The sequence below is a fragment of the Ostrinia furnacalis genome, unplaced genomic scaffold, assembly GCF_004193835.3.
Source record: "Ostrinia furnacalis isolate ACB-3 unplaced genomic scaffold, ASM419383v2 OfSCF7578, whole genome shotgun sequence".
NCBI classification, from domain to species: domain Eukaryota; kingdom Metazoa; phylum Arthropoda; class Insecta; order Lepidoptera; family Crambidae; genus Ostrinia; species Ostrinia furnacalis.
The window spans coordinates 245,431-273,006 of NW_021137817.1; the positions used below are offsets into that span (position 1 = coordinate 245,431).

The window sequence follows — 27,576 nt, forward strand, 5'->3', positions numbered from 1 at the left end:
AATCTAAAGAAGGAAACGCTATTATATTCTTAATTATGAAATACTTATCAAATTAAAAAATGTCTTTCATTGTGTTGTTGTTCAAATTATTATAAATAAGACGCTAACTAGGCCCATGCCAGGTATGGCACGACTGTACGGTATCCCTATGAGAACACACTCATTAGTAGTAAAAACAAAACAATTAATTTTAAATTACGCAAATTATAATTGAAAAACATTTTATTCTGCAAAACTGTGCCGATAACGTGCTTATCTCGAGTGCGGGTATAGAACGCCACCATTTAAATTCTAAATTCAAATTCAAGGGTTCTTAAAAACAACGTTCGAAAACAGTAATTTTTTAAACGAGTTCAACCAAATGCGCCGCAACCATCATAAAATGTTCGACAAAGTAATGGATGGCCTCTCTACCCACATTCATTAATATGTAAGCTCATCAGTGCCGAATGTAATCCTACTTATGTTAAAAACGTTTAACAACTTTTTTCTGTAATTAAAAACATACTTTTACAATTTATCTTTATTTTTCATCATTATTTTGAGAAGGCACATGAAAATTTCTTACAAATAAATGAATAAATCGATAGTGCTGCCGTATCATATTATTTTTTACTAAAAAGCAAAACTGATTCGTGAATGCCAAATTGAAATTAATATTTGAATCGCCGCGCCGGCACGCATGCGACTTGCGACTAGTCGCGAATACGAACATGTTAGTTCGTTACAAAAAGTCGCAGCCAGCCGACAAGCTCAATCAGTCACTTTTACAATCTGTATTTTGCGCTTACATTACGAGTAACATAATATCATAAACAGGTCTTACATACTATATAAAAATACAACAATATTCATCGGATAAAACTCCCCTGACTGTTCACATACAGATTAGTCAACAGAGTTCCGCAGTGGTAAAGCCCGGTCTGTGAGCACGTAGAATTTTGTCCAATGACCCCAAGTTACCCATCCTTATCGCTCGCGCGTAATTATATTGCTGTCGGGTCATTGGACAAAATTCTGCGTGCTCCCAGACCAGACTATACCTAGGTGATATGCCACAGATTAAATCTTATTTTGTACACGCTAAAGTTATTTCATTTACAAAACGTCTATTAAAACTCAAATATTTGGATGCGGTTCTAAAACCTGAAGAGGTATTAACCCGACTGAACTAAGTTCGTAGAGACGCTCAACCTTCCAATGACTTATCTACCCATGATAATTATTTTAATATTTTGATCCCAAATCAGATAATTCTTATAACCAGTATGCATTGTTCGATACTCAAATGAAATGTAAAGTAGCCATTGATATATGCTATAGATATTCCATCATATAAATGATATATGAAAAGTTCCTTTTGATCCAGTATACAGATTGAGTTGCAGTGGTCGAAACGAGAAGAGAGAATCGCCCCACTTTTGCAAGTAGCGACAAAGTCGAAACCCTGTGGCGTTTAACCCCGATTGTGACGCGTTTGCATCAATAGTAATAACGCTACAAAAGCTCTATCCAACAATGACAAATGGTTCGATACGAAGGCATATCTATAATATACATCGATGGGTGTGGCATTTAAGATTACGCGTATATACAATTGTATAGCCGATAGATTTAGCAACGTTTCGGAGCAAGCAATACGATTTGCCCGACATCCATCTATAAAACATTATCGTCAGCTCCCCAGACAATATTTCAATTTATATTCCATATTTCTGATGAAATACAAAACCCTCCCACGCCCATTTTGTTTTTATCAAAGTTCCGCTAGGGCTGTCACAATCTGTAACCGCGCTTGCCCGAAGTTAGCCCGCATACACAACAGAAACAATATATTCGCACACTACTACTACATACACTACTAGTAAGAAAAATATATAATTTTATATCAAACTAATTTATGAAAGCTCGTGAAAATATTTTCAGTAGTCACATGAAATTGTCTTTTACATTTTTTAAATACTACAATAAATACTAATTGAACTGATAAACCAGCTGTCAAAGAAACCTTTTTAAGCGACAGTGACGCAACAACAAACAATCCAAACAAATCGGAGTTCGCATCAACAATTTATAGTCAAAGGACTTTAGAATTCGTAGATTTCACATTTCGTTAAGCAGAAAAATAAGAATTCGTAAACGTAAAATTATTCCAACAATTATAACGAACTTCTTATAGACTTTTAAAGTCTGCGGTAAGGGAAAAATAAGCGGTAACAAGCAGTTAAAGATGGCTCATTCAAAAAGGCATTTCAATCTTAAAAGCAATGTATTCAGGCCTACTGTGAATTACAACATTTAGACCAATCGCAGGCTTGAATTCATACTTGAGAGTTATCTCAGAATACGCACAGATTGCCAGCACTTATTTCAAAAATATTCCGGCACTTAAAAAAACTTCAGCTAAAAATATGTAAGTTGTAATCTAGTTATTCTAAAAACCTTCGACAGAGACAACCTTAACACTAAAACACGCAAAACTTAAGTTTATAGAAGTAACAAACGAAAAATTCTTAGTCATGTCTTTAGGTCGTGCTGCTTCCGTTGACTTGTTACTGGTATCTTAAAACTTAACCCCATTTATATTGCTTTGGTTATGTTTTCGTGAAGTTGTCTTTTCAGTAGAGAAATGTAAATGCATATCACAACTGGCCTCGAATGGTGTCAACCGAATACCAAAAAGCTTTATCATAATACGTTTATTTATGTTACATTTATTTAAAGTACAAAATTTCAAGAGTTCTCCCTTATACAATTTGTTTTAAAACATGTCTACTCAAACTATGGAAGCCAAAACTTGATGACGTAGCTAAAACATCGTCTACAAAAATGCGACATAAGTAATATCATTATACCCTATGCATTATTGTAAACATATGCATCTAACGTTACCGAGATAGCTTTTCTATAAACAGTTTTAAAACAGTGGTCCTATTATAGTTTTCGAAATTTTAAGAAAATACAGCAGTGGTCCGAGATTTGGTTAAAATCAAAAACGAGTCTTCAACATTAGCCATCTTTAAAAAGTTGGTTAAATATTCAAATTCGGCTAGAATTCCTGTAGTTGACAAACTATTGCTGAAGTCTCAGTGAGAGTTTCATAGAAATTTAGAAGAGCTATCCCTTTCATTTAAAAATGATCTCAATATATTCATTTGATTGTGGTTCTGACCCTGCCTCGTTTAAGCGATATAACTAGTTCATGGTATCAATATTATTACAAATTGTTATATCCTTACCCTACACTACAATAAGCTTGACAAAACATTCTAGGCCGATAGGAACTGAAGGCTGATAAATCAACGTCTTGCCCCACTCGGAGATGTCATTGAAATGGGTACACCTTCTATTTTCCACATATAATTCAATAGCTTTCAAAAGCATTATATTACTGCAAGTTTTAGTTAAACTGCACTCTTGGCTAATAAAATAATGCCAAGGCCAACAACCATCATGATACAACGGTAAGTGACACATCCGAGTGGGACTTATAAGTTACTCCACTAAATAAAAAAGTAATAGTTAAAGTCAAACCAATGGGTGCTATATAAAAACTACAAAATTTTTAATAACTAGAAACAGAAAACGTCGAAGAACGTGCAACTAAAACAATGCAGAAAAATAATCTATCCTTATACAAACTCTCACTTATTTTACAAACTTACATCCGAAAGTGTAAGTCATTGTAAACAGCCCAGTGACTGCTAAATTCGCCTTCGATTTTAACGCCTCGCACATTAATACATCCCATTAAAATATTTTCATACACTGATTGTACGATAGCAAATTTTTCATTCATAATATCAAATGATTTTTCATCCTGATAAAATTTTGAGGAATCATCAATTTTATTTAAATTACAAATATCGAAATTATAATGTCTTTTAAAATTGGTCATGCCAAGGAATTCTCCTATCGTATGACTTTAATCTTCTAGATGTATCTTTACGTTGTTTTTAATGTGAAGATCATTTTAAATTGCAATAATATTATGATTACTATTGAAAGAATACAAATCACTTAAATTTTTTTTACCTGGATCATCGTTTCCACTTCCTTTATCATTTTCAAAAGTATTTTCTCAATCAGTTCTTAAAATCATCTTCACACCAAAATCTTCACATTCCTCGACATCTATCGATACATCGTGTAAGTATGGAGTCTGGTCATTTTTTTCCTGGGAGAGACGTGCAGCGAGGCGAGGCGAGGCCAACCGGGCGCGGTCCCTTCCAACTATGAGCTGTCCGGCTCTTCCCAGGTCACGCTTGCCCATTGGGGCAGCTCCGTCTCGTACTCCCAGCCGGGGCCCTGTAAAATAGGGACCATTGACAATTTCGCAGTAGGAACAAAGGTGGTCTTAGTATAGAGCCCTGTGGGCGTCCTAGAAATAAGTTAGCTTTCGAATGTATAAAATATGACCTTAAGGTGGTCCCAGATTAGAACCTTGTGAGAGTCCTTGACCAAAGTTGGCTTTCGAATCGATATGATACGCATTATCATAGTTTTGATTTTTTTTACCGGAACTCTATATCGGGAAAATTGTGAACATAAATGGCGTGTATACGCCAAAAATTCGTCATTAGATTTTGGAACATTGGAGTGTGATGCATGATGATGAAGACGGAAAAAAACTCAAATTACTGCGGATTAGTAGACAGAGAATTTGTAAGGCCACTAGTCTCGACTCATCCAATACTCATTTGACATGTAATGAACATTATAAATAAATTTCTTATTCTTATTCTCAATCATTTATTGCTTCCATTATGAACTTAAACACTAGCCCCCTTATTAATAAAAATATACAAGTTAGGATAAACTCTGAACTAAATGACAATTTAAGCCAGAGTTCAACTAGGGTGTAGCTTTTATTCATAAGGGGGTAGAACATTGGTCCCTTTTACACCTACCTTGTACTTCCAAGCGTGCAAGTACATGACCAGATCGCGCGGGCGCGGGTCCCGGTACCTCACGCGGCACTCGTAGCAGTGAGGGTCGGAGGTCAGGGCATCCGTGGACCCGGCAGGGGCGGCGGCCGAGCTGGTCGCGACCGGGTTGCAGCCGGTTTGGGTCGCCACCGTCACTTTGTCTGACTGCAAACGGGAAGGTCATTTTAGTGTGCTGCTTTTTTGGTGAGGGTTGAAATAAGAAATCCCACATAAGCTGGATAAGTAGGTGATTCTAAGTGAATATTATATTTAATACCAACCAGCCATAACATAATATGTAAAGGGCTTTATGTACTCATCAACGTGAACTAGTTTAACAAGATGATTTAATTGTAAATTCAGAAAAAAATGTAGATAATAATGTATTTCAGATCGTTGAAGTAAAAAATATATCAATTGATGATTTAGAATTAGGCACCCTGATATTATGATCTTGAATGTAGGCAGGGCAGAACCAGTCTTTGTGGGAGAGGCCTTTGCCCTGCTATGGCCGAATTTTGCCTGAAAAGAACGAACTCTGATCTACACATACCTTGGCATCGTTGGAGTCCTCGTTGAGAGCAGGCGAGGTCGCGGGAGACGGCGCCAGGGCGCAGGGCGACGCCACTTCCAAGGGCGCCTCTGCCCCACTTGAAGGGCTTGGCAGAGTCGCTGTAAGAAAAAAGACTGTCAGTATGATCCAGAAAGAAATGAGCACTGAACGAATGAACCAGGACCATTTTCACCTCTCGTTGCTGCCGCTGCACATCATGTATCAGAACCTGTAGCTTTACTGTTAAACTAATCCAACTAATAAAGTCTAAATTAGTCCCAAGAGAACGTTAAGCTGTCATTTTCATTGGATTCGCTGTGCGAAATAAGTCAGAGAACGAGCAAAAAGAGAACGATTAGAAGGATGAATCCAATGATTTTCTTGCCTCCTATGTGATGTATAATAGTCTAGTTGTAAAGAAAAGACATCGCGTTTTTTTTATAGATTACTAATATTATTTGTGGATATAATATTATTTAATGAAATACACACACTTCTAGGAAATAAACTTACGCGTCATGATGGTCGAGGGGGTGACCCCGGGCGCGGGGGATTCCAGCCGCGGCGACGACTCCCGTGACGCCGGACCGGTGTCGCAGTCATCTTCCACTATAGGAGACAGGTTATAAGTAAGTAATTGATTACAGTGCAATCAAATGAGGAAATTCTTCATTAATTAAAGAAGAGTTGGTTTAAGACATTGTTTGCTAGTTTCATATTTTAGTTCTTTTGGAGGCAAATTAGGAACATAGTACAGTGTGGCGCTAAGTTAAAGTGTGTTTACGAAAACAGTAAAACTATGCAGCATGAAACTTAGAACTCCAACCGTCAATTGGATCTTCATTTTCAATTTTATCATTCGCCAGCTTACAGATGTTATCTATTCAGTTAGCTTATCATTATATCTTTATTTCACCTGTTTGGTTACCCCATAAATCATCTGCTTTACTTCTTGTATCGCCTATTTGACACTTTATATCACCTGATTTAGCTTTATCATCAGAAGCAGGCTTCGAGAACAGCAGATCATCGTCTGCCGCGTCCACTCCCAACCAGTTCTCGGCGTTGTGGATGGCGATGAGGTCTCGCACCAGCTGCTCGTCGGTCTTGCCGCCTGTGTCACCGCTTTTGCCCTACCCTACCGCTCTTATGTTTACCCTACTACTGTACTATCAGCAGTACACCTAGTTGTACCTTTATCATCCGAAGTGGGCTTAGAGAACAGCAGGTCATCATCCGCCGCATCCACTCCCAGCCAGTTCTCGGCGTTGTGGATGGCGATGAGGTCTCGCACCAGCTGCTCGTCGGTCTTGCCGCCTGTGTCGCCGCCTTTGCCGCGGAGGGGCCCGAACACCGGGTGATTGTAAAGAGGGTCGTTGACTACTGGATAGCCTGGTGGAGAATTGGATATGTGCAGAAAAGGTAAGTCAATCTGAATAGATTATTCAATATTATATAGAAACTCCTAGATAGCCAGTATCTACAGTTTGGCCAATAAAAGCCAATAAGTGACGACGATTGAGCAGCACTGGGGGACAGCTAACTGTCAGGAAAAGTATAAGATAAGGTTTGTGTTAGCGACAATAATCGTCATCAAGTATAGGCGTAGTAACAGGCTAGATATTCATAATAAACTAAGGCCCGATTCGACCAAACTTTTATCCGAGATTAACTCCTGGTATAACTGGCACATTAACAATTTCAGTATGAGAAATATGTCAAAACTGACGATTTATTCTGAGATTAACATATTTTGCTCTTGTTTGGTCGAATCCACCCTGAATGTAACAAATACAAGAATAACAGCGAGTATAGTCCAGGATATGACCTTGGGGTAATACTCGAACTCCTGTAAAAAATTAAGTAAAATATTATATGGTTATAATTTACCCAGATACTGCAGATGGACCCTAATCTGGTGCATCCTGCCAGTCTTTGGCCGGCACAGCACCACACTGGTATTGGAGGCCACGTTGTAGCCCAGCCTCTTGAACACGGTGGAGCAGTCCTTGCCCTTGGGAGAGACCTTGCATACTCCGATCTTGTAGCTCACCACCTCTATCGGCTCTGTGCATTCGATTTCTTCACTGGAAGAGTAAATGTTTGTGAGAAAACCCTACAAATAAAGGGCCTCGTTCACCACCTCCGAGCAGTGTCAAGTGGGCTAATCGTTGCTTAAAGTCACGTGTTAATCAGGAAGTAACTACTTAGAACTTTACTCGGATATCGTGAAAGAGGCCCAAATATTCGTTAGCGTAAATAACGTAGGACTCCAGTGTTGAATTTTTGGAATATTCTGGGAAGGGTGACGTTTTATTGCTCGGAAAAATCGACAGATCAATACAGTTTTCCAAGAAATAAATTTATGTAAACGGTAGCAAGCAAGAAACAGATTCGAAAGGTGATAACACTTTAAGTAGGTACATGATATTGTAAAAAATATAATTGATTTTGTTATGATAGAAGATAGGATTTTCTTCTGCGAAACTAAATAACGAGTTGAGGTACAAAGTTGGTAAGTCTCAAGTGCACCCGCTTCTGAATTCCCCAATGATGAACTGAACGTGGATTTTCGAGATGTCAAAGTTATGTAACTTAATATTTAATAAGCTGTTATAAAATCGATTCGTTAACCGCTTTGAGGTTTCAACTTTGCTAACAGCGAGTTCGAAAATTCTGTGGGTTATTAGGTATTTAGAGAGTTATATGGAGTCAATAAACGAGCTTAAGCTCGAAGTGTCAATATTAATTTTTTTAAGACTTAAGTATTAAATCTTATCCGCTTTTTATTAATTTTTTTCTTAAGAATTTTCATCAGTAACTAATTTAATTAAACTTCAATTTCTTTATGCGGGTACTTTGTTAAAACCTGTCAACTTACTCTGGGAACTCTCCATCTACCCTGCAAACGTACTCCTTCTGCACCTGCCTGTTCCTGATCTGATGTTCCATCTGCCTCGCTTTCTTAGGACTCCGTCCAAAAAGCAGAAGCCCTGCCAGAAAAAGGGAATATGAGCACTTATGCCATTATAATGATTACACTCAAACAAAAAGGCGTGAATTATTTATCAACTGTTGTGCCGATAAAAGCTGTGTATTGACAAAATCAAACAAAAACATATTCTGAGAATCTTTTTTCCTTAAAAGGCCCTTTTGATCAAGACCATAAAACAAATTCCTGTCTCGAAGCACATTTCAATAAAGGAAAGGAAATAGAATATTTTTTGTTCGTATTTGAAGAGTATTATAATGATCTTTCAAGGGTTTATTTGTATTCATGTATGTTGGATAGCATTCTGTAACCTTTTCTCACAATAAGTTTAATGATTTTAATGTTGGTGTAGCTTCATTAGAAATATAAGGCTACAGAATTTTCGGTCGACAGTATAGTTGGGTTGTTAATCAGTATGAACGAACATGTATGGAAATGCGCATATTAGGTATACAGATTTTTGGTATCGGCGGATTCTTCATACAAATTCGAAGCCGACCAAACTAACGGCCGACTAAAAATCTGTAATCTGCGGGGGGTATAAAAACATGATATTTCAAGATGTTACAAGTTAAAAAAGTAGCTACATGTTTCACTATTACAAATATGTAATAGTTGTTGCAATGAGGGCTATTGTCTTAGCGCTCACCAGTTAGCGCCACTGTAGAGTAAGGTCCTGTCACTTGCTAGTAGCGAAGACAGTGGCGCCAACTTGTGAGCGCTAAAGTGGTAGGAGGACTATCGTATTTGCACTCATCAAGATGGCGCCACTGTAGAGTAAGGTCCTGTCAATGCCAACTGTTAAGTATAAAAACGATAGCCCTCATTCACGAAGGCAAGTGAGCTTTACTTAGTACTTACATGTGTGGTGGCTCGCTACTGTTCGTGTTTCAAAAGTTTTGATAGACATTACACACACAAGTAAAGCTCACTCGCCTTCGTGAGTTGCAAGAACAATAGCTTGGTTGCACTGATATAAATCTTACTAATATTATAAATGCGAAAGTTTGGATGTCTAGATGTTTGTTACTCTTTCACGTAAAAACTACTGAACGGATGTTGTTGAAACTTGACAGTATTATTGTTTGTAACCCAGATTAACAATAGGCTATAATTTATGCCGATTGTAACACTAAATTTCACGTGGGTGAAGCCGCGGTTTGCCCGTTAGTTAACAATAAATACCTGACGTTAGCCTGTCCAGCCTGTGTATGGTCCTCAAGTTCTTGAGGTTGTACTCCTTGGCCAGGATGAAGACGACGGTATTGTGCCGGTACCTGCCGCACGGGTGAACCTGCCGAGTGCAGTTGTTTATAAGCACTTCGCCTTAGATCTCGTCTGAAGCTATGAATTTTAAAATTTTGCAGTGAACTGTTCAAGGACTTTTAGGTATTAAACTCTTGATTAAACGTTGGAGAAATATGTTGGTGTAATCGAAACTTTTGAAAGTAAATATTTTCTTTTTAAAATCTACTAACACTAATTTGCAAGTAATACTTATTTTTTTTTCAAATTAAGGATTCATCAATAAAAGCTAAACAGAATTTTGATCAAGATTTACGGTGTAACGAAACATAGAAGCAATCATTGAAAAATATGACTTATTTTCGATACATTTACTTATTTAAAACAATAAATTAATTTTAAGGACAACACAAATATTGTTAGGCATGCAAACTAAAAAGTATATGAAGCAGGATTAATCTCGTTTGCAGAGACATTGGCGCAAAACTAACACAGACAATAAACATTTGGTAAAAAACCATGGGATCTCATTGTAAAGAATTGCTTTCTCTTGTAGATAAACCCATGTTGGAAAATCCATAACATTCCCAAAACAAAATCATCAAACTAGACATCAATATTGAAGACAATACAATAATTTACTTAGATTATACTTTATTATCTTTTATTTTAGGAAAATTATTAAACTGTTAAAGTATTGTCAGATTTCGCATCACAAGAACCATTATAAATGTAAGTAATGTAGTAAATTATCTTTTTTAATCGGTGAGCCATAGATTTGTTGATCATTACCTACCATCATAAATTACAAAATTTCTGCAAAAACGGGTGCGTTGGAAATAATTCCAAAACTAAATCTCCTATGATAAAGGTGCCAAGCTAATCTGGCTCACTGACTAAAATCAGACGTGTGAAATCAAACTGCAAGGTAGACTGCTGTACCACTTCCAAGTGGCATTGACGAGACCCTGTATGGCTCAGATCCATCGGAGTATACAGTCTCAAACTTGTGCAGATCACTATTTCATGTCAGACTCTGATGGCGAACTTTCCAGTTAGTGATAAAAACCAATGTGTAATGCCAAAATGTGTACATGTTGATATATTTGGAGTAACAGATTTCGCAGATAAAATATCTGTGAAATATGATAATAAACAAAATTTGGTTTCTATGTTCTTGCTAGACACATACACCATCTAGAAGAATCAAAATTTTGACGATAGTTTTGACACAAAAAGGTGCATATGCAATTGTCCCCAGTATCATATGGGTGGCATTAGCCTTATGTAAATTGTGTATTAAAATTTCGAATAACACCAAAACCTTGCAAGATGCAAACGACAAAAACCAAGCAGAGTCTGACAGAATTTGAACCGATTTGACTCACCGGCAACGAGCAAGGCTTGTCAAGCACGAGTAGTTCTTCGTCCACGTGTATGATGCGCAAGGGGTTAGCGAGCACTGGAGTCTCGTGCCTGGCCCACCATCGACACATGTCATTACATTTATAAAGGCGATCTTTGGATGTATGTAATGCACTTAAGATATCTACGGATTCAGCTAATTCTTCATTAACATCAAAAGCAAGAGTTTTATTCCGCGTCAATGGCTGAGTTAGAGCTATTTCTGATCTGTGTGGTTCTAATGTAACTGATATTTAAAAAACTGTGACTGATATTTAGTATAAATTTTGAATACGATATCTACACAAAGGGATGGAAAATATGACAAGGTCAAGCCTTGAAATGAACATTGTTGAATCTTTCAGCATAATAATATAACAAAGTTATAAAGAATATCGCATGAACATCTATTGTGAAAAAAGGCTGAGCTAACATCATTTTGTGGCGAGTTCCACTGACGTATGGAGCATTCATAAAAGCCCATAAGCGAATGTATGTATTGTAAGAGATGACAATGGTAACTCTTTCATTCTTTGCGGTATATCTGCGGTATTTAAATGGTTCCCCTTAAAGAAGTAACTTTGGAAAATCTGCTAAAGTTTGATATTTCTTGGATAAAATGTTCTTAGTTCGTTGATATACTCAAGTGCATTACAACATCAACAACAACGCTTAACATTGATAGTGCTGTGCTTACACATAAACATATAATTGGCTTCATAATAAGCCAAGTTCTTTAAAATCTACAGGTCGAGATCACCGCCGATGTGTGAGCGGGATAGCATATCCTGATATCTTTATGGAGTGTGATCTTGTGTGGGTACCAACTAGTATCTGTGTGAGTTTAGGTAAAGTAGCATTAACACTCAAATTAGTATCGTTTCTATTCTACGTTCCAAATAATTTTGTTATTTACGACAGTTTCAGCTTTCATATTTTCCGTGTAACTTCATTAGAAGTTATCTTGATGAAGTTAGAATATAATTGGGGTAATTTAGAAAGTTTGAAGGTCAAAATAATATAATTCTATTACGAGTGTACTTACCTCATTTTCTGGGGAAAATTAAAATCTTTCCTTTTTATGAAAACTTTAACAAAATTAGGGTGTTCATTTCCTTCAATCTTGAAGACGATTGCTTAAGCTGACTAAGATAATAAACATAATAATAAGTTGGGGACAGGTGCAAAAATAATTGTGGGCATTTCGTATAAAGCCTGGCTTTTTGCGATAAATTACGACAATATTTCACATGGCGCTTGCCCGGCCCTCTTGGACCTCCCATCAAGGAGGTGCATCAATCAATGTAATCGGTCACAGTCCCTCAGAAGATGAAAAAAATGTAAAAACCCTTTATGACATATGAATTGATGAAGACATTTTGAAGCCGACGGGAACGCTCAAATCTTTTTTTCAAAATCGGTTATTTCACATAATCTACATGTAGTTCGTAATTTATTTTTGACAATGATAAAGTAAGCCATAACTAATTTAAAACAGATTCATACGAGGCAGGTGTACTTACTGACTGGTTTATTATGACTAAAGTTATTTCCAACTCTTTTATTCATTCCGCTTTGAATTCATCATTAACGTTGTCCTCCTTCGTTAGCATTCTACTACAACTAGCATAATTTGCTTTCGTCGCTCCGTCATTTACTTATTTAAAGGCAATTATTTTCAGTTCATACACCCACTTTCCCTTTCATAAGTTGCACCCACGCTCGGTGCAGCTGGGAATTATTCAAAATGCAATTTACGACAGAGTAACACAGTTTCAAGTTTCGCGAGATAACACGAACGTGCAGTGAAAACTGAAGCAGACTGTATTCCAAGTAGCCTAGTTGTGAGCACAACAGCGCATGTTCTTGGTACCAATTTTGTTTTCACTTCGCGTTTGCCACTGTTGCGTTAGAGCGGAAAATGTCCCGGGGCTCCAGGAAACTTGCTTTGCAACAAGTCAGTTTAAATTAAACAAGAAGTAACAGTTGACACACTGGTGGGAACAACTCTATGAGATTTGCTACAAAGATGAATCTAAAGCAGCTATAATAACCTCTCAGTAAAAATATTGAAAAATCACGCGTCCTGCGAGCCCCACCCAGCCTGCATACGAAATAAGAGTGCCGGCTGAAACGCCGTTTACAATTCTATTTTACGCCGCAAAAGCCGATATGAAAGTGCGAGCGCTTGGCAATATTAGGGGCCCTCAGTCATATAGGGCTCTGAATATTTCTTGCCAAAGGAGCCACATTTTACGTAAACGGGAAAGGACTCTGAGGGTTGCTTTTAGAGCCGGGAAAGCGGATTTCGGCGGGACTCCAGCTTAAAATATTTCGCAGTAGGTTTCAAACGAAATCGTGAATATTAATTTGGGTTGATGTATGTGATGTATTTTAAGGAATGTTATCATTGTAGGATTTTGGAAATGTAAATGTTATCCGATAAGTGATTCATGAAATAATTCACGTTGGAAAATATTCCGAGTTGAATAAAATTTTAGTTGGTAAAGTCATTATTGTGATTTTGTTGGACGACAGCGAATGTCATCATGTTGCAAGTATCAGGACGGGATCATTTGGTATTTAAATCGCAAGCTCATTAACATAACTATTAACAGCAGCTGACGTACGAGGGACAGCGTCAGTCACGATAAATAAATGAAACATTTAAAGTCTGTAAGTTAAATGCCAATCCAGTGCAACAAATTGTCAATTGAAAATAACATTGTGTTCAATTTGCGGAAATTAAGCATCAGAAACATAATAACAGTAAACTAAATACATTTTAATTGAAGCTCCTGCAATTCCTAAAAGCTCTGAAAATGTGAATGATTACAGTATTGCTTTTTTAAAAATTGTTAGTAAATAGCATGCACGTTAATGATAGGGAGCTATGAAGTAAATTAGAGATAGATAGAATAGCATACACATAACATGGCTGTCTCATTTGCCACTTACGGGGATAGAGGCCGGTTTGTTGACAACCACAATGTCCTCATCGATATGTACGAGGGTGATGGGTTGGCTGGTGACCGGTACTTCGTGCCTGCAACCATATACACGTCAGGCATTCGACTTCAGGAACGCTCCGGACGCTGAGCAAAACCTTCATTAGTTCGCAGAAACTACACACCGGCATAGACGACGAAATGTTTACATGGATGACATGTTAATTAACGGTCTAACTCAGTTTGCCCAACGTCAGGACGGACTGCCCATCATGTATGAAATACAGATTAGAGAACAAAACAACAGCAAATGAACATGCGTGAGCGAATACAATTTACGTTACGTGAAAGATGTGACACGACAAAGGCCGTTCTCAAGGCGACCCCGAGACAGAACGAGAAATTGTCCAAGTTGTAAAAGTCACAATAAAATTCAGTTTCGTTTGAGAAACGGTTATGTCCACTCACATGCTCATTCGGTGCTTAAGTCTCTTTTAAAAATACATTGTTACAATATGCTACATACAATTAGATTTAATAAAACAAGCTAATCTCCAGATTACAAACCAGCCGTTTAAGTATGCTGGTTTCGGGTTAGGGACATAAGTTCCGTATAAAACCATGAGACGTCACAATTTGTACAGGGACAACTTGTTATGTAGAAGATAATTGCAAGACCAGAAAGAGAAGTTGATGTTAATATACTGGATTAAAGTATTAAGAGAAAGATCGTGTCTGATGTCGTCCGTGTGTTGGGAACTATTGAGTGTAGTGTAACTCTAGTATTAGGATACTTATTCGAGTTGTATGTTCTAAGATATGAACCTATATCTATGTCTTAAAGCTATCTACAGTCGTTTAGGTGTGTGTGAGAAAGGGTAAGTACCTATGGACGACGTTAGCCAAGAGGTCGTTGTGCTTGAGCCGGTAGTCGGGGTCCACCCGTTCGTAGTTGACAGTGAGGGTGCCAGCCCTGATGCACCGTTCGTACTCAGCAGCGGGATGCGCCCTGAACTCCCGTGCAAACACATCCAGGATCTTCTCGCCGACCCACCTCCCTTTCGTGAACGTCGTGAACGTGAAGTAGTACGGATAAACTTTCCTGAGGCCTGCAAAGATTTTGTTAATTATAGCAAAACACGCTCCAAACTTCCAAACAAACACAAAATTAAAGAACAAACAACATGTTTCAACCGCATAACGAGCGGAGACACGTTGTTCGGTTTGCTTAAGAACTTTAATAAATTCCTTGGAGTAAAGCTTGGTGTAATAGCAAAATGCCTGCATAGCTGGAATGAGTACCGTAATGTTGGTAAAATTAAATTGAAGAAAAAACGGCAATGCGGTATGATGACTCAGGCCATTAGCCAATAATGGAGCGCTCCAACCCCGATAGTGTAATGCTAACTATGTGGATAGAAATAAATTACTTAAGATATTTTATAACATGGTATTAAGCCACGTGATGCATTAAGGTAATATGACTTGAAGTGTTTTATGAATTAGTTTCTTAAGAAACTATTTTGTTCCGTAATTTGATTATGCCGTGCGACTTTTGCTTTGTAACATTTGAGTAGGTATTGTTATTCATATTTGTTGTAAGTGCTGTGAATTATAATAATATGCCTGTATTTCATTTAGTAGCGGTGTAACGAAAATAAAAATGAACGTTCCCCAATTCCGCTGGTCTGGAACGACGCGTGTACCGCAAGATTGATTGGCTCCCATTTGGTTCTAAAACAAATTCATCAGAAGCGACACACGGAACGGGGCGACGCGACGTTGCGAGAAAGTCATGAAAATAAAATTATCAGTGGAGTTTCGGGGGATTGATGTAATCCAATAACTTGCGAAGATTATGGGACGTCTCTTAGCGGAATCAAAGGGATTATGGATGGAGCTAAATTGAAAAAGAACATTCCCTGGAATACTCCGAGCGTGATTAAGTTTTGGGAATACAATTCGAGAACGTTGTAAGATAATGGCGGAGTTACGGATTTTGCGAGTAGAAAAATGTTCGCCATTAAAGTATGAAAGGGAAGGGATTCATTAGATGGGATTAGATGTAATGTATAAGACATAAGGCTACGTTACATAGTTATGTTAAGAAAAGACTATTGGATTTGTTCGTACGGTTCCGAGTATTAACAGGATACCTTGGGGCTTATTTGAATGTAGGAATATTTACAGATTTTTTACAAATACCTATGGACAGAAGTATGTAAGCTACAACTGATTACCTACGCCATGGACATTTTAAAACTAAATTCTTGAATTTAAAAATGTTTTCAGTCTTTCATCTGGTTTATCAAAGTAGGTATAAAATAATAGACTTACCATTTTCCATGTAGTACGAGGTCTCGTTGTAACGATCATCTGTGAAGCCGGGCCGCTTTGCTTTCAGAGCCTTGGTCTCCAACTTAGCCTGCAACAAATAATAATAAATTACTAATTAATAATAATATAATAGGGATGTTTCCTGGGTAAAAAAGCAAGAGTTTTAATTAGTCCGTCAGTTAACTTATCAAAAAATACTCTACACGTATTTTTCACTTTTAATGAAAATTTAAAGAGATAAAGCGCGCCAAAGTTCATAAGAAGAGGCCCGTGACGTCAATGCGTGCATAAAAGTGCCGCACGTTGTGCTTCAACGGAACTTCAACGCACCATAACTATGTAATTATTTGTTAGATTGACAAATAAAAATATATGTGTCCAATATTTTTCGATATTAAACATGACGGACTAAAAAAATTTTTTTAGGAAACTAGCCTATTAATGAACATTTTTTATTATTTGGTTACATGGTTGAAATAGCAGACGCTTTGCTCTACCTGTCATTTATAATGCTTGCTATAGCTAGGAGTTAAATTTGTCTAAAGAGTGTTTTTCAAACTCTCATGGATTATGTTGCCCAAATCTCTGTTGATTTAAACTTTCATTCACCGTGCTTTTGAATTAAGAGAGCTTTGAATACATGAGTAAAAGGAAATTTTAGAATTGGTCATTTTATTATTAGCATTAGGTCTTTTTATATGTAGTAAGAGTATACATAGCATTTCGTAACTACATTGCTGATATTATCTTTTAAGAATTTTTAACAATAAATTTACATAAGGCGTGTATCCTGAATTGGTACTAAGAACTTGATTGAAACTCTAGTTTGATAAAAAAGTAATAAAAAAGAATTTTGTTGCCTAGTACTCCATAGTAAATAAGTTTAACTTGGGACTAGATGACACTGTAATTTTACTTTTAAAATTAACATTATTTGCTTCCAGGTGAATGTGAGTTATTATTGTAATTCAAACAGCCGCAGAATAAATTCCAGTAACAGGTAAATTCGTCTCTCAAGGTTAAGAATAATCTCTAAGCAAGCGAATACAATACTGAAACAAGACCCAAAACAAGATTTGGTGTAAAACATCTCAATGAAGACATACCATTTGTTAACAACCATAAAAACCATTCAATGTTTCACGAGCGAAACAGCACGGAAAATAATTCAGACAAATAATAATAGATTGACGGAGTATTCGTCGAGTTTCAGCTGAAATCGTGTTAAAAACTGGACAAGGGCGTCTTTATGTCAGGATCATGGGTTCCGTAGCTTTATTTTCTGTATAAAGGAGTAATAAACCATTTTATTCAGTCTAAAACCTTGGTAAAGTTTTATTGGAAAACTCTGGAAGGTTAGTGCGACACAACTATGGCGTCAAAAATATGACGTTAATTTAAAAACGAAGCTTCCTTTGCTTGGTTAAAAAATATATTTTTTTATTAACTGACACTTTTGTGATAGTTCTATTGACAATATTATAATAAATTGATTAAGAGCACGTTTATCACTTGGTTGTAAGTCTCTGAAAAAGTTGTAAGTATACTTGTAAGTCGGATAAGTTATATTTCACAAGTCTCAGGCAGAAAAAGTTGTCGGTAATTAGATCATTAAAACATCAAATTCTTGCAATCGCATCTTCAAATCAAACACATTTCTAGATTACTCGTACACCAAACCACTGTGAAATCACTTCCCCCCATCTGCCGAAGGAACCCCAAAATGTCTGCGGGGGAGTGATGCCCCTCGCAGCAAAATGAGAAAAGTTTTTTAAACGAAACAATCCGATGCGCCATTGTTTCGAACGCAAAACTCGTGAATCGCACGACATTTTTCGAATACTTTTTCAGGGCAGGTTAACATGGTATTGATTTTAAATGGGTGCTTTAAAATTCGCTCTTTGGGATTATAAGTGTCCGTTCTGTTTTTTCTGCTTCATTCAATTTGCTTTTTGTTTGTGATTTTTGAACTGGTATTTCAATAGACTACAATAGAATCTCATATCTGAAATGTCAATAACATTTTGAAAAGTACCTGTAGTATTCAGGTGTTCATTGGGAATTCATAAAGTGATTTCGTATGAAACGAATGTGTTGGAGTACAAAATTGACGTTCGACGATTGTTAAAATTGTCTCATATGTATCATGAGTAGAATCTTATATTAAAAGGATGCCAACGATTTAAATTTCACCCTGTAGGTATAAATATTGCAATGGAAAATAATTTGCCTTATATTTTTAAAACGTATACATTGTAATTACCTACAACACAGCTGAGCGATTGTCGAATCAGACCCGCATTTTCGGAAACAAAGATGATTTTTCATCACGGCATCCGTAGCATCGGCATTACTGCGGTGGTAATTGAAATTTTAATTGACAACATACCGAACGGGACAAAATAATAAAGGCTCATTGTTCCGTACAATAACGTATCAGACGTATTTCGCATGCCGTGGAGGTTTTAAGGATTATTTTTGATATTTTCGTGTTAGATATTTTATTTGTAGAACATAAATGCTTGGTTTAAAACAAGACTGCAATGGGCTGAGTGTGAGTTTACCTACATCAAACGCGCTCACTAGTGAGCGCGTTTAAAAAATGTATGAAAAATTTAGTTTTTGAACGTTTCCCGCTAGGGGCGCTATACAATCCGTCATACATATAATGTCATTTTTTGACGCGCTCACTAGTGAGCGCGTTTGATGTAAACTCACACTAGGCCCTCAGAAAGAAGGAGCTCCTGAATTCGGTCGGTAGGATGTTTTTTAATAAATGTTTAGAAAGGGCCCTAAAATTCAGTTTGAATTGTTTCAATTTGTATTTTGATAGTCGCGTTACGAAATTACATTTGGGTACTTAAATATTGTATTGAAATTGTAGCCAATTATCTTCTCAGGAATATGAATCAAATTCAAGAAGCGAGAGTAGATAGAATAAATATGATAAGGAATATTATTCCCCCTCAAATCTCTGACCAGCGTGGGAGTGGGGAGTGTAAATCTAATCAAATCTAATCTTTAACCGCCTCTGTGGTCTAGTGGTAAGACCACCTGCTTCAGACGCAGAGGTCCCGGGTTCGATTCCCAGTGGGGGCAGATTTTTCTGTTTGGTTTCGTTGGTGTTAGGGCTTGTTTTAAGTCCGCCAGGCTAGCTACTACCATCTTACCTAAGTCTGTCGCCATAACAACAATGTTAACAGCATTATTGTGTTCCGGCAGCTAGAGGTAAGGTAGCCAGTTCCTCCGTAGTTGAGGATTCCGGGTGAAGCTCGCTTCCACCTTCGGCCTGGTCGTCACTTACCATCAGGTGAGATACAGGCCAAGAGCTTCCTCGTTGTGGATAAAAAAAATGTTTTCTTCAAATAGAGAGGGTCGCTCCTGAATTAGAGATTTTTGACGTTTGTCAAAGTTAAAGTAAGATGGTGCAACTGAGCCTAATTTTGCCCTGATGACGATGATGAGATTTGCACCAATCCCAGTCTTGAACCGGTTTTGTTAATAAAGAAACTTTTACTTAAGAACTAGCAGTTAATTTCTAAACTAATTGGGCCGTTGTTATTTTTACGAACCACCCTCAAAGCCTAGTGGTTGGAATGCGCAATCAACGAACATAAAAATAATTCGCTTTTACAGTTATGACTGAAAATGGTGAGGCAATTTAACTTTGACTTTAACTTGGGGGTTAAATCATTAAGTAGTTTATGTTAGTTCACTAACGAGTTCCGAAAGAACAGTCACCGAAACATGGAAGTGGGTAACTTACGACCGTATTCACAAACATTACTATGAGGTCTCACAGCGTGCGAGGACGAACAGGGCCTCAAATACCCATTCATAGATAATACTTGATTAGCGGAGTGACACACATGAACTAATCACAGAGCTCTATTCAACGCTGTGCGTTCGACTTGGCCTAGCGTTGCTGATTCACTTAAGCAAGCATCGTTTGTGAATTCGGGTGTTATTGTTTTCTTTTTCTTCTATCAGGTGAGTTGCAATAACCTAAGTCTAATACCAAAGAGGTGACAGACCTATTGAACTCTGGTAGTTCGTCGTAAGCGTCTGACATGGCTGCCACCTGTGGGAATCGAACCCAAAACGAGAAAGTCTCATGGCCGTTTTCACCATCAATCCCTAATCTTTAAGTGACTCCTATGAAAACAAAATTCCTGTTATCTGTTATAGGGATCACTTAAAAATTAGGGATTGATGGTGAAAACGGGCATCACTCTCTTAGCAAAAGGGAGGCGAGTTCTGTGGCTAAAATGATGATGATTTTTATGAGCTTTATTAAAGTCTGGTCCGTGAGCATATACAGGGTGTTACTTTGCATTCTTGCCATATTTACAGAGGTTACTATATTACTGATACTGAACACAAATCCGTAAAAAAATAATGTGCGAAAATTTTTTTTTTTTTAATCTTGAGTATTTTATTTTATCGACAATCTGTTAAACACACCACTAATTATCGTAACGCATGCACATCACTTGTTGGCGATGGCGATGGAGACTTTTTTTTTTACTTTTTATTGTATTTTTAAATATCTATTGCAATCTATTGTCTTTAAAATGTCTTTTTGACACTTGTAAAAAACTGAGAAATCCATCAAACACAAATCACGTTATAAATAATACAAAAATGTATGCTCACGTGACATTGGCAAACGTGGAAACACAGTAGCCATAGAGGAGAAGAAGAAGAAGAAGTAATACAAAAATGACTGAAGTGTATTCAAACAACGAATAATTTAATCAAAATGGTGCTTGGAGTGTCTGCAAGACATAATTACGCGCGAGCGATAAGGATGGATAGCTTGGGGTTTATGGACAAAATTCTACGCGCTCACGGACCAGGCTTTAGTTAAGTTGACATTTGAAATATCTGAAGACCGATGCGTTGCCCGTCAATTTAAATAATCATCATGCCAATAGTCATCATCATCATCAGCGATTCCTATCGCTCATCCACGGCTGAAAATTCTAGTAGACTGCTCCAAAGAAAATAGTACCTAGTACGTTTTTAAAGTCCCCAATGAGACCAAGCAATGAGCACTTCTACAAAAGTTTCCTTTACGTCTCTGCAACACTAAAGTCTGAATAGAGGGCACACCTTGACTCTCATTATACCCTCTTATCATGCCCGTAATCTACCTCCGCTCCAAATTGTACCACAAGAACCTTCGCCATCAAAACAAAACCCTAAACCCGTGAGATTAAGTCACAAAATACTTTGACGACGCCAGTTCGCAAACTTCAATGGAATTATTACGAAAGTACACTTTAGGAATCCGATTTCTCTAGTTTTCAAGCTTTGACATTTGTTTTGATTAGTTTGAATAATTGAACATTTCTTCGGTTAGTTTTATTCATATTTTTTGTATTAGGGGACAAGTATACTTCTGTGTAGATCCTAATAGTATCGAACGGCAGTTCTAATAACAAAAATAATTGGGATGATGACTGGGTAACGAAATCGAAATTCTATTTAGTCCGTCAGACAGATAATTAAAAAATATTGGACCAATATTTTGTCATCTAGCCTATTCTCTACCTGTAGGCCTAAGATGCGCGCCGTGATAACTTTTATCGACGTTAAAATGTATGGTTAAAATCGATAAAATGGCATGATAACCGCTTATCGCGGCGCGGATCTTAGGCCTACAGGCAAACATTGGCCAGGAAGAGAGAGAGAGAGAGAGAGAGAGAGAAATAGAGAGAGAGAGAGTTGAAATATAATTGTATCCAACCGAATTGAGAACCTCCTCCTTTTGTTGAGGTCGGTTAAAAATAGCAATACAATTAACCTACATTCGAAATTATTGAACAGGTGTTTGATGATTCATTTTCTCTACATTCTCCCAATAAGTAAAAAACGGGGACACTTGCTCAACCTCTGATAACTTTTCTTCCATTTTACTTCAAGTGCTGTTAACAAAAAACTTGTATTTTGATCATTATCTCCCTAATATAAGAAGTATAACAATCCACTTCAGCACGCTAATGGCACCCTTATGAGACGTTATTTTTTGCTAAGCAACGATCTGTTCGTTATCTCTTCTCACGGGCTCTTTAATATTTTATTACTCGATCTAGTTACGCGAAGATTGAAGACATTTATCATACATGAGACATACATACTAATACATAGCCTAAAGATGTAGGTTACTATGAATATTATTTCTATTGAAGCCTGATTACATACATACATTACGCAAAGATGTCGGTACCCGTGAACATTATTTTTATCGAGGCTCATTTTTCGATATACGAGTAGGTAATTCTAAAAATTAAAGGACCACTTTAATAAAAAATATTACTGACAAATTCTTTATACTGTTTTGACCAGCATATTATGTTAGTTTGGTTTTATGCATTGGTTTTGTTTTTATGACTTTCTTATGAATTCCAAGTCAAAATTGATAGAGATTATGTCATTATAGGTACGAGTTTTATTTAATTTCGAAAATAAACGAAATACCAAGCAGTAGGTAACACATTCTTTAATTATTTTTTTTATCCACAACGAGGAAGCTCTTGGCCTGTATCTCACCTGATGGTAAGTGATGATCAGGCCGAAGGTGGAAGCGAGCTTCACCCGGAATCCTCAACCACGGAGGAACTGGCTATCTTACCAAGATTACCAAACTACTACCACAGAATGAAAGTAGCCGCTTTTAAATCAGCCATAAAATCATAAACAATCCCAATCGGTTAGTTGATGTTTTCGCCATCAAATAGCTACGTCTATGTCCTAGGCACCCATTGGTAGTTTTCAGTTAAAATTCCTACACAAAACAGGCGAGGACGGGCGCGGACATAAAACACCACCCCTATACTGCGTGATGTATTAACGTTTTGTGAGGTACAGTCGGCTAGGAATGCAAGTATTAGAATGAGAGATCCTTATTATTAATTTTAGATATTACAAGTTCACAACGGCATAAATGACAAAACACAATACATAAAAAGAAAAGTTTAAAAAGGAAGGGAGATATAGGCGATATCTCCCATTTCCACTAAGTACTACAACTCTGGTGCATTCTATTACTTGACTGTCAATAAAAGCATTGATGATTGAAATGGTCTACGTTCTACGAATAACCTCTACTGTGCTTGAAGAAGGATAGGATGAAAAAGGCCAGGTCTGAGGATCGCCACCGAAACTAAAGATACGAAAAAGTAAACTAATGCGTGATCGTGAAGTTTTCAAATCATGTCCAGAAATGTCGTACCAAAATGAATACGAATTTGGTATAACTAATTGTACAGATCCCATTATTATTTTGTTAATACTACTCATATTAATCTATAGATTATAAATGCTTGAAATTTTTAACACATTTTTAAGACTTGAGGAATTATTCCAATGTAAATAGTGTTTTTGCGGCCGACTGTCCATGACATAGAAACGATTTGGTATTACAAACCGAATAGTAAAAGATGTTCTATTTGGGGTTTTAATCCCATTTTATAGGCGGCTGCTAAATTCCTGTGAATCGACTTGGTAAATTATATAATCTGTTTATTTTTATCGATGTTTCTTTATTTTATCATTTGTTGTAACACAGTAGTCAAGTGATGTAACCTATTCTCTCAGAAACGCTCAGATATGAGCAATAACCTACACTCTATTATAGACTGACTAAATTGAATAGAGTTTCAATAGGTTCACACATACACACACACACACACACGATTATAAAATGTTCTGTAAAATCGCTCCTATTCATATCACCTTAATGTTATTTTATGTTACCAGCTGAAATTTCCATGTCCTAGCATGTAAAACTTAAATATTTCTATGTTAGCCCACAAATGTCGAGGAATCACTGACACTGAAAATACAGTATTTTTTTTTACTAGTTTCGGTGTCAGCGTTCACCTCTTGTTAGATCGAAATGTTTAATTGAATAAAATTTATTTATTATTATTATTATTTATAGGTTAGGTTAGGTTAGGTTAGGTTATTTTATGAGCTATGACCCAAGGCTATGACCCAAAAACAAAACTCAAGTTCAAGTTACGAGTATGTTCGAAAAGCTTAGAGATTCATTTATTGATCGGAGTTCAAGGAATAAATCAGTTTGTAGGTACTCAGTATCAGTCATAGAATATAAGTTAAATGGACAACAAGGAAACGAATATTTTTTTATACATACCAGCTCATACAGCTTTGGCACATATTTGCAAATTACACAGATCACAGAAACTAAAGGGAGATGTGACAAGGTGTCGCAGCAATATGCTCAAATACAAAACACATTGCTCGTGACAGCAATGATGACAGCAGCGACGTCATAATGTAAGCAGTTTGCTTGCGTAGTACTAAAGATTATTCGAACGTTGAGTACTGATACCGCAGTGGATAATGAGCACATATTTTGATTGTGTGTGTGAATTTCTAATGCCACACTGAGTTTCGAACTCAGCGCATTAGTTGGCATCTCTCTATATCTCTACACTGAAAAAAATGTTTGGTTACTGCTTACACAACAAAAGTGACCACCGAACACTTTGGTTATGAGGAACAAAATGTTGTGTGAACAAATAATTCTGTAGTGAGCTAGACTTAGTTTGGTTATACTTAACACTTAGTTCGGTGGTCACTTTTGTTGTGTAAGCAGTAACCAAATTTGTTGTCTGTGTATGGAAAATTGTATCTAAATTAGAGCCTTTCCATTTAAAAACCCATCCCTTAAGTTCGTACCCATCGTTTTATTACTACACTTTGTTTCAAGGGGTAATAGCGGCTATCGCGTGATCGCGTCCATTCCCGACATCTGTGCCTACAATAACGACGCTCATTTAGACCAGTCTAATATTTCTATTATATGTGTCCTCTATTATCTTACTATGTATGTATTTCTGTCTATATAACTATGGGAATTACAATGGGTAGTTGACAACACTAGTTATTTAAGTGACTAGCGGCCGCCCTCGACTTTGTACGCGTGGGTCCCGTTTTACCCCCTTAGGGGTTTAATTTTGCAAAATTCCGTCTTAGTGAGCATTTACGTTCTAAAAGGAACCTCCATGCAAAATTTGAGACTCCTAGAACTTGTAGTTTCTGAGATTTCGTGATGACCGAGTGAGTCAGTAAGTGTATCTATAGATTCTACTTTATTGAGCTGTTAAAACGCGACTTTCTCATAGATCTTTTATGACAAAGGGAACTATTATGATGTTACTTACTGGTTCGCGAACTAATTATTATACAGATAGATTTTCAGGACTAGAATAAGGTGGTTCTGAAGAAAGGTTATGTTTTGGTATATCTCAAATCTAGGTGAGTGGTTAAAACTTATCACATAAATACCTAATTTAGATACCTATTGACTTAGCTTAGTCATATTTGATAGAAGTCACTGAATAATTTGATTTGATTCATCAAATCCTTATACTTTGATCTTTTCAGGATGACTTGACTTGTTATTAAGTTCTAGTAAAATATTAAGTTCACGTAAAAGTAAGAAATTTTCACAGTGATCATGTCAGTACTACGTGTCAAAGAGGTGCCTATTCTACCGTAGGTGCTAACATTATTATTATGTCTAAGGTTCGTCGACTCGCCTTGAACGGTTAACCTTTACACACCCTACAAATACACAGTTATTTTCCCTGGACAGCAAAAAAGAAATTCCACCTACATTTCTGAGACAAAGAACGCCTTGTATTTACTAAATAATAAGATTAAATATTCGCTATTTCCTGTCGTAATTAAGGGCGGAGGTCGAATTTAAATTTCAGATTTTCGGAATAGCGCTTCGCGTTTTTGGTCGCTCCGGAGATGGCAAAAATTTGAATTTTGTCATTATGACGTAGATTTAGTGGAGGGGACGGTGCTTTTGATAAATTAAGTATTACGATGAACGTAATTTATTGACTGTAAATGGATTGATTTAGTGCAGATGGATGGAAATATTATGTGTTTACGAAGTTCTTTACTATCTTGGTGTAATGTAAATGTAATGTTATTTTAGATTAATGCTAATATTATGGATGTAGGTCTTGGTTTCAAAAATATTCTCAAAGTAATAAGAGGCATCTAAAGACATAAATAAATAATAAATATCCTTGGACATTTTACACAGCACCATCTTATCCCAAACTAGCAAAGCTTGTACTACTTTAATATTATTTGGGTACCTAGGACTTGTAATATTATTTAGGTGTTAGTCTTATCGAAAATATTTTTATTACTCATTGGGTCGTCTTTTCGACATTAAATTATACATTACTAAGAATACAGTTGTACAGAATGTCGAGGCTAAGGACATCTCTAGGGCAAATAAAAATAGCTTCTGACCTTTTTGAGATCCTTGTTGAGATCGGTGTCATCCGCTTTTCGCTTTTCACACGAGAGTATGCAGTTTTTTCCGTTGTCCTTTTCTCCCTGAAACAAAAGAGAATATAATTAAAATGGTATTTGAATTAATTAAACAGATGGTGCCTGGATGCGGGCGGCGCAGGACCGATCTTTGTGGAAATCCTTGGGGGAGGCCTTTGTCCAGCAGTGGACGTCATTCGGCTGAAACGAACGAAACATAAACACATAAAGATAATTATTATTTTGTTTCTTGAAGTTCGTTCTCTCATTCAAAAAAACCTGTAAAATCACTCGAAATCTGGAAGAAAATCGTATGCCAAAAGAATGTTACGATGCATTGCTATGATGCTAAACGAAATACTAGCAGCGAATAAGAAAATACGCCGAACCAATAACAAATACTATATTGAGCGAATACCACAATACATCTGCGGCATTCGATTAATCCACGTGTACCTGAGATATTGCATTAATATAAAATTTCATTTATTCTGGAATCCATCGAAAGAAGGCCAGGGCCAGCGTGACTTTATGTTGGGATACATTTTGGACATTGAAAATAATAAATGTAACTTATGTATAGGTTCTCTATGAATAAAGTAACAATTATTCTTGTTTGATGGATTATTTCTGGAAACATTTTGCGAAAAGTGATTGGCAGAAGCTGAGTGGAACATGACAAAACAGGGTAAAATGGCGACAATAACGATAATTTTGGGGAGGCCTATATCCAGGGTGGACTGCTATAGGCTGATGACAATAACGAGATAGAACGTCAATAAGAAATTAATAAATACGGGGCGTATTTATCCTAATTACGTGATCAACAGACTCCAT

The 27,576-nt window shown here is 36.8% G+C and overlaps 1 protein-coding gene across 1 annotated transcript; it reads right to left on the reverse strand.

The window, feature by feature from the left end:
- Positions 1 to 40: 40 nt before the first annotated feature.
- LOC114365224 (RNA pseudouridylate synthase domain-containing protein 2) lies at positions 41 to 27,576 on the reverse strand. The gene is made up of 13 exons (XM_028321758.1): positions 27,559 to 27,576; positions 26,719 to 26,805; positions 16,408 to 16,495; positions 14,957 to 15,179; positions 11,107 to 11,194; positions 9,659 to 9,767; positions 8,363 to 8,474; positions 7,372 to 7,568; positions 6,676 to 6,873; positions 5,995 to 6,090; positions 5,482 to 5,600; positions 4,911 to 5,093; positions 41 to 4,308 (listed from the first exon to the last, which is right to left on the reverse strand). The coding sequence occupies exons 1-13, from the start codon at positions 27,574 to 27,576 to the stop codon at positions 4,234 to 4,236; spliced, it is 1,593 nt and encodes a 530-aa protein (XP_028177559.1). The 3' UTR covers positions 41 to 4,233.

Bases quoted from the DNA above. Each gene is read 5' to 3' on its own strand.
- LOC114365224 (XM_028321758.1), bottom strand. The intron at 8,475-9,658 runs GTATTTATTGTT...TTTTTCTGGCAG, and splicing joins GCTGGACAGGCTAACGTCAG to GGCTTCTGCTTTTTGGACGG. The intron at 7,569-8,362 runs GTAAGTTGACAG...TTACTCTTCCAG, and splicing joins GTAGATGGAGAGTTCCCAGA to TGAAGAAATCGAATGCACAG.